The 13,373-nt window shown below is 43.5% G+C and overlaps 2 protein-coding genes across 8 annotated transcripts in view; one reads left to right on the forward strand and one right to left on the reverse strand.

Annotated features, from left to right (window-relative positions):
* Positions 1-1,428, reverse strand: part of NAA16 (N-alpha-acetyltransferase 16, NatA auxiliary subunit) — a 62,074-nt gene extending 60,646 nt beyond the window's left edge. For all 3 annotated transcript variants that reach the window (XM_039253150.1, XM_039253149.1, XM_039253148.1), the window contains exon 1: positions 1,130-1,428. In XM_039253150.1, coding sequence (XP_039109081.1) covers positions 1,130-1,183 — 54 coding nt within the window. In that variant the 5' untranslated portion in view covers positions 1,184-1,428. The remainder of the gene's footprint in view (positions 1-1,129) is intronic.
* The window catches only part of MTRF1 (mitochondrial translation release factor 1), a 68,711-nt gene continuing 55,913 nt past the window's right edge, over positions 576-13,373 (forward strand). For 2 of the 5 annotated variants that reach the window (XR_005531934.1, XM_039253151.1), the window contains exon 1: positions 1,694-2,070. The gene's annotated coding sequence lies outside the window, so the exon portion shown is untranslated. Of the gene's footprint in view, positions 644-1,508; positions 1,574-1,693; positions 2,071-13,373 lie in introns of those variants that run through there. The other 3 variants (XR_005531931.1, XR_005531932.1, XR_005531930.1) reach the window with 3 other exon arrangements.

The raw sequence follows: 13,373 nt of genomic DNA on the forward strand, positions 1-13,373 counted from the left end.
CTAAGTACGATGTAAAATTAAATCGTAAAATATTAATCCCATCTATTATGTATCTTTTTCAACCTTCTGAAGAAACGTGAAGTTTCTATTGGCTTGAAACACAACAGCTGAGTTCTTACCTTCTTACATACCTTGATAATACTTAAAACTATTCTAAAGGTAATCTTTTATTTATAGTAAAGGTAAGCAACAGCTAATAGTCATATAAGTAACACAAGCTCTAAACAATAAATTCCTTTTAAAATCTAAACGCTTGTTTTCAGATGAAATGATACACTAGAAAAGGCACTATTTACAATGTCAGTTTAAAATCATCTACAGTCTCCAGTGCACACAGAAAAGAGCAAAGGCATGTTGCCTCTCCTCTCTGGAAGAATGGCCCTGGGAAACAATTGAAGGCACCAAGGACACTGGCACAGAACCCACGAAACGCTCTCCCGGCCGGGCAGCAGTCCTCTCTTTCCGGGTCCTATTTAAGTTTCTGCTTGGAAACAAAGTAAAGGCTCCCCTCAAGTGTGAAATCAGCCAGTCGGCGCGACTTAGCCAATGCTGGGCCTGAATGAGTTGAAAGCGATCAAAAAGAGCTGTGTTCGACTTTTAACTTGGAAATGCAGTTCAAGTCACTTAGTCTCTTCCAAAGGGGGTAAGTACGGCATATCAAAAACAAAAACTCTTTCCCAAAGGGACGCTTGGCCTCCTAAGGTTTACTTTTCCCATAACCGGTATAAGTCGGAGCCCCATTGCACCACAGGATCGCTCCCTCTTTAGCAGGTATCGGCGTGCGATGTGCAAGAGCTTAAGCACGAATCAGTGAATGAACACACCTGGCCAAGGGGAAAAGAAACAAACGGGAGGACCGGGTGGGCGGAGGTCGTGAGTCTGACCGCAGAGCGCCGCAGAGGCCACGGGGGCCACTCCCGGGCCGACGCGTCCTGGCCCAAAGGTACTGCGGAGCGCGGCGGGACGGAGCGCGCGGGGGCAGGGGGAGGCCGGCCGAGGCGGGGAGTCAGGTCGGGTCGGCTCGGAGGTAAACAAAGAACGGAGCCGGGGCTGAGCCCAGCTCGCGCAGGCGCCGCCTCCGCCAGACCGATCGCCGGGCCAGGTCGGAAGCGCGGCCTCGGCCACTCACCAAGATGCGCTTGAAAAGGTTGCTCTCCTTGGGCGGCAGCTGCACGTTCGGCATCGCGGCCGGCGGGGAGACCGGGTGTCCGGGCGCTCCGTTCCGCGGGGGTAGACACCGAGCGGACCAATGCTGGGAGTCCGGCAGCGGGCGATGGTCACTTCATGGCCTGGAGTTGGGGCTGGGCAGGCCGGGCAGGCCGTTGGGCAGGGCTGGCAATGGGAAGGGAATGCGATCTGAGCTGGACAACCTCGACTCCGGCCCTGCGGACGGGCGAGCGGCTGCGGCTCCCGCGCGCGGCAAGATGGCAGCCGGAGCCCGGCCCCTCGAGCGGGGCGGCGTGCGCCTGCGCCGGGCGCCCGGGGGCCAGAGGCGACGGGGGCGGCGGGGCGGCCGGGACCGCGCTGTGTGGCGGGTTAGGTCGCTTCTGTCACCTGCACCTCGGCGCCCTTCGTAAGTTCCTGGTTGTACTATGCTCTGATTGCTGGGCTTGTGATCCGGGAAAATGTTAGTTATACCGAAGTCGGACTTTCTGATTTCTCTCCTCTCAGGAACTTAACACCCTGCTGGGCTCAAAGTCTTGATGGACGATGAACGTGTTTTCCGTATTTTCCGCTTCACTTAGACTTTGAGAGAAGCCTACTCTTTTCAGTGCAGGCCGAAGACGTTATTTACAACGTGTGGGAAGTCATTGGGTGGGCCTGGAAATGAACTCATGTGAAAGCACGTTTGAAGTGTCAGAAAAAAATACTGCCAGCAGTTTAGAACACCTAACGTTGTCAGTGAAAATTATGGTTAAGGGGCCACTGATTCTCGAAGTCTACCTACCCTTTCTCGGCAGAAGGTTCCCCTGCATACCAGCCATGTAATTTGACAGAAACGGGATTCAAACCCAGGATCTTCAACTCTGGGGCACTATCATACGTAAAGAGTAGCACAGTGATAGAAATGTGAGTACAGAAAGATACAGATATGCATCGATGACAAGCATAGTCATGCATACGGTGTAATATTTATGGAATACGTAAATATTAGATGCATAGACTTATACGTGTTCTGGATCTTAATGTGTGCATATTTGTGTGACTACAGAGTGACTGATGCATAATTGCGTTAAACGGGCTATAATCAAAGCTGGCTTGGGGCTTATTTGATTTTTCCTCTAGCCTGAGTTGTTTGGAGATGGGAGAAGTTATCACAGGAGTCTTTTAAAAGTTTTTTTTTTTTCCTTCTCTTTCTTTTTCTTGAAAGAGAGAGAAAGATAGAAGCAGGAGAAGGGCAAAGAGAGAGAGAGAGGAAGAATCTCAAGTAGGCTCCACCAGTGCAGAGCCCGATATGGGGCTTAATCTCATGAACTGTGAGATCCTGACCTGAGCCAAAATCAAGAGTCTGTCCCTTAATTGACTGAGCCCCCCAGGGCCCCCAGGAGTCTTTCAAAATAGGGAAAGAGGGGGCTTGACTGGCTCAGTCAGTAGAACATGCAACTATTCATCTCAGGGTGTGAGTTCCAGCCCCATGTTGGGTGTAGCGATTACTTAAAAATATATATATTTTAATAAAATGGGGAAGGGACTTATTAAAGGAGCAAGGTCCAGAAGGGCCTATGTGTTCTGGACAGACCCCAGGCTTCTCAAGCTGCTAGAGAGGAAGTGGGCAAGGAGGACTTCGAGGGAATTTGGCTGAGCTGCACCTGAACTGGAGGTAGTCTTCTAGACAGTGGAGGAGGGCAGAGGTGTTCACACCACCCTCATACCCAGCCACTTCCGTATTCCTTACCCACTATTTTCTCACTGTGCCTTTCCTAATTCCTGAAAATTCTTTGGCTCCCAATTTATCTACATTCTTAGGAGCAAAGGGTTAATCGTGGGAAGAGCTGAAGCTCCAGTACTCCAGTCGGACCATCCCTTGACTCTCACAGGACATGAACTTTTCTGGAATGCACCTCATTCAGTCAGCTCAAGCTACTCTACCCCACCTCAAGGCCGATTTCAAAATGACAAACTGAAAAAAGAAAAGAAAGAAGAGTGGAAAAGAGCATAGTGCCAGCCGTAAACATTTTGGAAGCAAGTAATGTTTATCTTTTATGGAAGTTTCCTGTGGGCCTAGTACAGCCTGACCCATTACAAATCAGAAACTGTCCCAATTCTCTGTGGTAGCTGCCAGTCTTCACCATTGGCTCTCCCACTCACCCCCCCCCCCCCGCCCATAAATCAGGCAGTCTAGTGCTGGTTCTTCATTTGCACTCTGCAGCTTCCTACCCACTGGCAGCCTCTCCCCCCACAACCTCTCCAGCTTCTCCCAGCAGCGCAAAGGAAACCTTTAATCCCAAACACCGAGAAGTGGGTAGTTATATACTCCTATTTAATATTTTCCTCATCTGCCGTTCACACACAGTAACATGCAATGCACACCTAGTATGGTTGTCGACACTAGGGTGGGAGTGAAGAGAGAGGCGCACACTTGAAAATGCCAATAGGGTTGTGGGTTGTTGTCATCGTAAGCCTTGGAGTGTGTAAAGGACATAACGCATGCACAGATCAGAAAGCCTGGATTAGCCAGTTGCTGTAATTTTTTAATGTCTATTTATTTTTGAGAGAGAGCGAGGGCGAGCAGGGGAGGGGCAGAGAGAAAGGGAGACAGAATTCAAAGTATACTCCGCCCTGGTCAGCACAGAGCCTGATGCGGGGCTCAAACTCATGAACCATGAAATCATGACCTAAGCCGAAATCAAACGTCTGACGCTCAACTGACTGAGCCACCCAGGCACCCCAGAGGCTGTAATTTTTTATTACTGACTTCCTGTTTAGTTTGGAGCAAATCTCATTTCCACCTTGTAACAGAAAATGAGGTTATAATAACATTACTGTAATCTTTTACGGCAGGGTTGTGTGAATCTAATGCTTTATCATTTCTAAGCCCACAGGAAAAAAAAAAAAAAACACCTGCATTGTAAATCTCAGTCCATTGTCTCTCCAGAAGAATGCTGAAGCCCTGTTGGGGGCCTCATGGGCGTCCACCGAAATGTTGCTTCCTGGGGCTTCAGGTAGGCAGGGTGTACTCCTTTAGAATTATGCACACAGTACAGTAAAAGCAACAATGTCTGTGAAGACCATTTTGCATATATGATATGGGCCAGTGATTCTCTTGCTAAGCTCAGTAGACCTAAGTAAAAAAGAATCTAGAAAAGGATGCTCTCCATCCTATATTCACAGCATATCTTACAGAACCAGCTGACAAGGTAAAATCAAGTAATTTGCTGCTCTTCCTAAAACCAGTTTGACCATGTAATTAAAGGCTGATGGGAAGAGAACTCATCAGGTTGCATAACACCTTACACCTCCGATTCCTAAATGTGTCTGCTCTTGTCTACCTTCCTTGCTCCTGTTTTAGAGGAAGCAAGAGTTCTTCATTCCTCCCTTGGAACTCTTGATCCATCTCCTTTTGCTTCTCCTGTACTTTTATTCATCAGTTGTTCTCTGTGCTGTTTGCATTTTCTCCCTCCTGACTTTCTAATGGGAGGAGACTGGTGATAACATTTGAACAGACCTAAAGAATGAGAGGCGAGTTAACAAGTAAAAAGCCTGGACCAAAAAAAAAAAAAAAAAAAAGCTGGGCCAGCATATTCTAGCCCAAGGGAACCACATGCAAGTGCCCTAATGAAGGGACAAGATGGGCATGGTCAGGGCATAAAAGGGACAGGTAAGAATTTCAGGTTCAAGTTGGTGACTAGAGGGTAGTATATGAGACAGAAAGTGGCCTATGGTTCAGTTGAAAATACAGGCCAGGCCAGGTTACACAGGGATGGCCAGCTCAGGCAGTGCGATTTGCTTTGCTTTGCTTTGCTTTGCTTTGCTTTGCTTTGCTTTGCTTTGCTTTGCTTTGCTTTGGATTGGTTTGATCCTAAGTTCATCAAGAAGCCATCTTTAAGAAGGAAAGTGGCAAGATCTGATTTATTTTTTAAAAGGTCACACTGGGGGCGCCTACCTGACTCAGTCTATAGAACATACAACTCTTGATCTCAGGGTTGTGAGTTCAAACCCCACATGATCATTGAGCCTACTTAAACATACACACACACACACACACACACACACACACACACACACTTAAAAGGTCACCCTGACTACCTATGAAAAATGGACATGAATGGGGTTTCTTCTGGGATAGTGGCAAATTCTATTTGTCCCTTTAGATTTGTCTTCTGCCTCCAACTGTATTCTGAAAACATTGTCTGAAATCTCAAAAATTAATTTGTTCAATACTTAATTATTGAGCACAATGTGACAGGCAGTCTTTTAGCATCTCCCCTCACGGAGCTTATGTGTTAAGGATCACCCACTGGCCAATCTCTAAAGATTATTTCAGTCCACACTGGACCACCCTATCCTCCTTGACTTTTCTGCCTTAGGGTACCACAGCCCTGCAAAATCCCAGGTTTTCTCCTCTTCCCAGTCATTCTCATCAACTCTTCTTCCTTCTAAATGTTGGTTGTCTAGACAATTCTGCTTTCTTTTCAACATCAGCAATAAAATGTGTCCGTCAGGCGGCACCTGGGTGGCTCATTTGGTTAAGTGTCTGACTTCAGCTCAGGTCATAATCTCACAGTTCGTGGGTTCAAGCCCCACATCAAGCTCTGTGCTGACAGCTCAGAGCCCAGAGGCTGCTTCGGATTCTGTATCTCCCTCCTCCTCTGCCCCTCTCCCTCTCATGCTCTGTCTCTCTCTCTCAAAAATAAATAATAAAAAAAAAAATTTAATGTGTCCATCAAGTACCTGCCACCACCAGCAAAACAGAATTAACAAATCCTCCTGCTCCCATAGCTTCCATTACTAGCACCAGGAAGATTTCAAATGCATCTCCAATTCCAAGCCTTCTTTTATTCCCACTTCTTTGTAAAACTGCTCCATCTACAGGTCTTTCAAGCATTTTCTACTTGGACATAAAATTAAAACTTACCTTCCCATCAAACCAGTCCAAATCCTGTCTCCTCTGTTTTTGTTAATGACAGCACTCTTGTAGTAAAAATTCTCGATCACCTTTGACCTCTTTATTATTCCCCACATCCAAGGTGCCTCGTCATTCAGATTTGGGACCTGTCACGTAGCTCCCTTTCCTCCCCTGCTTTCCATTCCCTCTCCACCTCACAACTGAATATTGTAAAAACCTTGTAACTGGTCCCCCACTTTCAGACTCTTCTCGTCATTTCATTTTGCACATTGCTTCTAGACACGTTGTTTCTGTCTATATCTCTAAACGGGTCTCTCCGTGTATCAAAACTTCCAATGGCTCCCTCATCGTCTAGGGCTCAGTCTATTCCCAGGTTTTCTTTCCTGGTGCCTGTACAATTACCTTATATAGCAGGGGAACCAGTAGCTATAACCGATCTGGTATTTTCTAAATTCCATACTCTTACTCAACCTGATCATTTTATCAGAGATTGTTTTTCAATGTGTGAATCTTTATTTTTTAAAATCCTTCATCTCAGATGTCATGACTGTCATAAAACCTTTCCAAGTCTTTCCAGTGGATCTGAGCTCTGTTTTCTATGAATTTACATAGCATTTTGTCCTACTCCTATGTCTTTGTCTTACTGTTTTATGTTTTTTTTGGGGTTTTTTTGTTTTTTTTTAATATTTTTATTTATTTCTAGGAGAGAGAGAGAGAGACAGTGTGAGCAGGGGAGGGCCAGAGAGAGAGGGAGACACAGACTGAAACAGGCTCCAGGCTCTGAGCTGGCAGTCAGCACANACAGACTGAAACAGGCTCCAGGCTCTGAGCTGGCAGTCAGCACAGAGCCCGACGCGGGGCTCGAACCCACGAACCGTGAGATCATGACCCAAGCGAAAGTCGGACGCTCAACTGACTAAGCCACCCAGGCGCCCCCTGTTTTATGTTTTATAAATTGTAAGTTGCCTGAAGGCAGTGGTTCTCAAACTTAGCTGCACTTTTGTATCACTTTATTCTTAAAAAGCTGATGCCCAAGGGGCACCTGGGTGGCTCAGTTGGTTAAATGTCTGACTTTGGCTTGGGTCATGAACTCAGGTTTGTGAGTTCAAGTCCCGTATCGGGTTCTGCACTGTTAGGATTCTCTCTTTACCCCTCTCTCTCTGCTTCTCTCTCTCTCTCTCTCTTTCTCTCTCTCTCTCTCTCCTTCTCATTCTCTCTTAAAAAAACCCGAAACAATACAAAACAAAACCAATGCCCAAATCCTACCTCCATAGGAGGATTCAGTTGGGGTTGTGTAGAGATTCAATTGGGGTGGGGTGGAGAATGGTTTTTTAAAATCCTCCCAGATGATCATAGTGTACAGCCAAGTTGGGAACCAGTGCTTCTGAAATGTGTCTGCAGGACTATGTTCCTTTTGGAGGCTGTAGCAGAGAATTCTTTTCCTTATCTTTCACAGGTTCTCTAGGCCACCTGCATTCCTGGGCTTGTGGCCTCTTTTTCTATCTTCAAAGCCAATGGCACAGATTCTCTCTCCTCTGACCTCTGCTTCCCCCTCATGTCTTCTCTCTGATTCTAACTCCACCACCTCTCTCATCAGGACTCTTGTGATCACACCCACCAAGATAATGCAGGGTAACCTCCCCATCTCAAGATCCTTAACTTAATCACATCTGCTAAGTCCCCTTTTTCCATGTAAGGTAACACATTCACAGATTCCAGAGATTAGGATGTAAACATTTTGTCAGGAAGCGGGGCATGAGTCAGCCTGCCGAGTTATCTTTGTAGCCTACAAAATCCTTCCATGGCTTTCAAGAGAAAGCTGAACATCTTTGCCTCAGTATGTGAAGCCCTTTATGATTCTGTTCCTGCCTGCCTTTACAGTCTCGTGTCCCACCACTCAGCCAGACTGCTCCCCTTGTCATTTCTCAAATTCTCAATGTGTATCTGTGAGCCCTGTCTGTCTGTGCCTCACTAACTCCAACTTGTCCTTCCAAACTCAGACTAAGCATCAGCTTGTCCCAGAGGCCATCCCTGCTCATGACTCTAATGTGGTTGAGCCTCCTCCACATTCTCAAAACACTCACCACTCACCTCTCATATAGCACTCTTCACACCACGTTGAAGTTAGACCGAAGTTCCTTTAGATTGGATACCAGGTCTTATTTGCCTGTATTCCTCGTGTTTTACAGTTGGTGCTCACAGACATCTTTCCTGAATTAATCATCTTCCTGTAGCGCATCGCATAGCATTTTACATGTAGCAGAGAATCAAAAACATGTTAGTTACATTGAAAGGCAGCTGTTTTTACCTCCTCAAGAATCAAAAGATAATTTATCATCTTATACAAAAGATATTCAGAATTTGGGACTTATGTCCTGTTCGCCCAGAACTACAACATCCATTGTAAACAACATATTGCTAAGTATGATACAAAGAAAGATTTAGCAGCACCACAAGAGATGTAACAAGATTACATGGGAGCTCAAAAGGAGGCAGAACTAACTGTGATTAGGTGGATGGGCCAATCTATAAAAGACCATGATAGCAGGAATGATGTCTATTTTCTTCACCACGGATCTAGCACCTAGCAGCATGCTTTGGCACATAGGTATACACCAAGTGCCAGTTTGATGAAGACAATTCCACTGAACTGCACTCCAGACAGAGAAATTAATGTGGTGAAGAAAAACCGTGAGGCTTTGAAATGGGCAAAAAGATTATGGGACAGATCTGCCGAATATATGACAGATCTGCCGAATGGACTGTTTTCCCTTGCGTTTGAGCTGTTTTATAACTCCTTTAAGTTGCAGAAAACTGCAAACAATGCGAAGGATTCTTGTCACCAGCAATGCAAATTGTGTATGATAGAGATGCGAATTACTATTGTCTTGTGTATAGTGACCAGCTTTTCATCTTTGTTTTTATTCTTTTATATTTTTTATTTGAGACAGAGTGCATCTGCACAAGCACAATCGGGACGGGGCAGAAGGAGAGAGAGAGAGAGAGAGAGAGAGAGAGACTGAGAGAGAGACTCAGGCTCCATGCGCAGTGCGGAGCCTGACGCAGCTCAATCCCACAACCCTGGGATCATGCATGACTTGAACAGCTGTCAGGAGTCAGACCCTTACCAAGCTGAACCACCGAGCCACCGCCAGTGCTTCATCTTTAAAACAAATTCATTTTAGTATTCCTTATGGCATATTTATGTCTTCTCTCAGGATTTTTCTTTAGTTATAACATCCTTTATTCATAATTAGTTAAAATTTTTAACAGATGTACATCTCATATCAGTACAAGGATCATAGCCTTACCTTTAAAAAAAGTACCATTTAGCAATATGAACAAAAAGACAAGTTTGAAAGTGTGGTTTTGGGAAATAAGGGGTCACCCAGTTGAACTGAGACATGAGGTTCTTGGAGAGGATCACTATCAAAGAAAGGTTGATGGGAGTCAGATGGAGCAGTGCTGAGGGGAGGATGCACCATGAAATGAGACAGAAAACAGGTGGCAGAAACAAGGTCACAGAGTAGCTCCCCTGTCTTGGTTCAGATCCTTCTGGCCAATGTATTGTCTCTTGGGCACAACCTAGAGCAAGTCATGTAGGCATACTGTGCCTGTTTCCCAAACTGGGCTTTGCAACTGAACCTGCTACGCAGGCATGTTGTAAAGATTGAATGAGTTAGTGCAATGTAAAACATTTGGAGCATTACCTGACAAAGAAAGAGTACTCATTGGACGTTAACCACTATATTATTGTCACGGTTCACCATTCTTTGTCTGAAGTACTTGGGAGCACATGTTTTCAGACTTTGGAATATTTTGGATTTAGAAAGGAAAATGTGTGTGCTGTATGTTACCTAAGACTCTTAGTGAGATCCGAGGCAGCAAATATATGAATATTTATTCAGTAAAATATCTGAATATTTATTCCAAGTGAGATAAATAAAGATATAAATGGCCTTAGTTTGGGGTAGGGAAGATTTGCCCATCCAATAATTTACCAAAACTTCAGTTTTCAGACATTTTTGAATTGAAAAGAAGGTTTTTCAGAGCTTTGGGGACTTGAGAATTACAGACAATCGCCGTATTACTAAAGTAAGAGAAAATTAGATTGAAATAGAATTTGCAAATCCTGGAAACTGTTCAGAAAGCAAGCTTTTTAATTTGATCACCTCTCCACTTTGACAGAATTTTCCTTTTAAAAATTTCAAGGCAAGGGCAACCAGTAGTTGAAGAAGGCAAGTTTTGTAACCACACTCAAGGGGTTCACCACTTGGGGTGAATGAATTAAATTGAACATGACCCAAAAGAGTGTTTAAAGCAAAGAACTTTTTGTTACTTATTACAAGTAGGGAAACAGGGAGAGAGCTCTCAAAGCACTGTCTCCCCCCTCGGGTTAGTACAGGAAGCTTTTATTCAGTGTCGGAGGACAAGGTCAGGATGCTCATGAAGCACTCTGCTTGGTGCCTACCATGTCACACACTAGGCATGCATTTTTTGTTCAAAAAAAAAATGGCACAAAACCCCACTCATGGGAGATCTTAATATTATAATGAGCTAAAGGTACCCTCAGGACAACTGGAGGTCATCTGAGCAGGTACTCAGCCCCAGTCCAGCTGAAACCTGCTCAAGTGAAGGGCTATCAAGTGAGACACACTTACCAAGGGGCTATCAGGTAAGACACAACTAGCCAGGTATCTCCTTAGCTGAAACCTGTTGTTTCTGCAAAACAAAACACATTCCATCCCTGCTTTTGCCCCGTTCTCTTCCTCCCTTCTGCTTATAGCTTTCAGCCTTCAGATTTGAGTAACATCCCATTGCATCCTAGCTAACATTTTCTCTTTATAGAGGTTCTAGCTAGTAAATGGAGAAAGAATCATAAAGTATCACCATTTTGCAACCTCTAGTGAAATAATGGGTCTAGGCAATCAGGAGCTTCTAGTATCATTTTTAAAACACACAACTAAATATTTTGCCCCTCCCTTTGGAAGTATCTCGCCCACCTATAAGGTAGTTTTGCCTCAAAAATTTAAATCTGAATTGATCAAGCCAAGGACCAGTTTATAGGAAATACAGGTAACAAAGGAACATGATAAACACTACAACACAATTCTAAGAAAATCCAGATAGTGTGAAACTCCTCAAGGCAAAAGATCTAGTTTCTTCAACACATATATTGCAAGAGAAATAAAGATGGAAGGAATGGATTAAAACAAACCAAAAATATAGCAAGAAATTGCAATATGTGGACGTTATTTCGATACCAATATGAACAAACTGCCAAAGAAAAAATCTGATACAGTGAGAGAAAGTTGAACACGAATTGGGGATTTGATAATATTAGGAAGCTATTTTTAATTTGGGGAGCTAAATCTATTTTTAGAAAGGTTTTATTTTCTGGAGCTATGTGCTTACATATTTACAGATGTTTTGTATTTACTTCAAAGCAATCCAGTGAGGATATGGGGAGCAGGCAGAGGGAGGAGGGCAGGTAACACTGCATTGATAACTTGAGAATTTGGGACTGGTGCGTAGGGGTTCATTATGTTGTTCTCCCGAATTTCGAACAATCTGAAAATTGTTGTAATACAAAGGGAGGAAATGGAAAGATGAATGTCTACACATACACACTCTGTAGATTTCCTCCATGTAGACCCCTTTGGATCTAAGTTGGAAAAGACTTTAATGCTTATAAAGGGTATTCAAATACCACTTTTAAGAGAAAAAAATGGGAAAATAAAATTTTCTGAAACAATGATCTGAAAATATACAGTTCAAAACCGAAGTAAATGATTTAAGAAAAATATTTAGCCTGAAATTCAGGATGATATATAGAAGAGATGAAATTACCAAGAAGTCTTAGGAGAGCTTGTCAAAGCTGTTTACAACTGAGGCTAATACCAGTTAAGGGTGGAATAAAAGTGAGTTTCCAGGATCAGTTCTTTGTCCTGCCTTTGCCTTTTTTTTTTTTTTAATAGTAAAAGAAAAAGAGTAGGTTGACTTCTTAAACTTCTGACTCTGAAAATAAGAAAAGATCTAATTTCAATAACGCCAGCAGGTGGCGCCTTTCTTAGCTTTTTTTTTTTAAATGAAAGCTAAGAAAAATTTGGAAACTAGTACGAATATATGAAAATAAGAAATGCTGCCTTTTCATCTTTGTATTCTGCTGCCAATACAAATGGCTGCCAATCTTCACATTGTATAATGCCTCAGGATGTGGTCAAGACCCTAAACTCCAGTGAACCAGAAAGCCAAGGTGCATGTCACAGTGTGCTGTGACCCGTAGTGTTTTATGGCTTATGTCCTGAGAGTTTATGTTGCTTTCAGCACCTCTGGATATTCCCCAGATAGGCCCAAAGGTTTCATCTTAGCCTGGAACAATCTCTACACCCACCCTGGCTTGACTCCTTATAGAATATCCAGGGCTGAGGAAACCCTGGTGCTCTGCTTCTCTCAGGGTAAAAGCCCCAAGTGGATGCTTTTCGATGTGGAATCCCTGTAGAAGGACACAGATCAAACTTCTTTAGTACTATGGACACAAGAGTGTCCTCAGAATCTTTAAAACAATCTGGAGATTGGGGCGCCTGGGTGGCTCCGTCAGTTAAGTGTCCAACTTTGGCTCAGGTCATGATCTCACAGCTGGTGAGCTCGAGCCCTGCATCAGGCTCTGTGCTGACAGCTCAGAGCCTGGAGCCTGCTTTGGACTTTGTCTCCATCTCTCTCTGCCCCTCCCCCCATATATAACTAAACATTAAAAAATTTTTTAAATAATAAAACAATCTGGAGGTCTCTGAGAAAAAGCTAAGTGAAAATCCCCATTCTCTACCCCTTGGAAACTGGGCTAAGTTTGGTATAAATGTATCTGAAAAATAGCTGCAAGTATTTTGGTGTTTGAGTTTGCTCAAAGACAGAGGAAAAGGACATAGGTCATTTAGTGTTAAAGGCATACCAATTGTCATGCCCATTACACATACATTCATAAAAGAATTTTTATGAGATCAACTTTATAGTGAGAAATATTTCAGACATAGTAGCTCTTGCTGCTAATTTAATCAAACACTTTTATTTTCACTGAATCAACCTTTTTATTACTATTTCCAGAAAAATGTTTCCTGTAATATATCAGGCTCTTTGGAAGTAGAAGTTAACTTTATAAAATGATTCAGTAATAGTAACTCCCATAAGGCTTTTTCAAACATTAAAGAATGTACTTTTTTTCCCTCTTTTATAGCTGTCTTGTTTATAATAATGTTATCATGAAATGAGCATTCAGGAAATCCAGAATACTATAAAGAAAATAAGAATT

Source organism: Hyaena hyaena, unplaced genomic scaffold, assembly GCF_003009895.1.
Source record: "Hyaena hyaena isolate Hyena2069 unplaced genomic scaffold, ASM300989v1 scaffold_440, whole genome shotgun sequence".
NCBI lineage: Eukaryota > Metazoa > Chordata > Mammalia > Carnivora > Hyaenidae > Hyaena > Hyaena hyaena.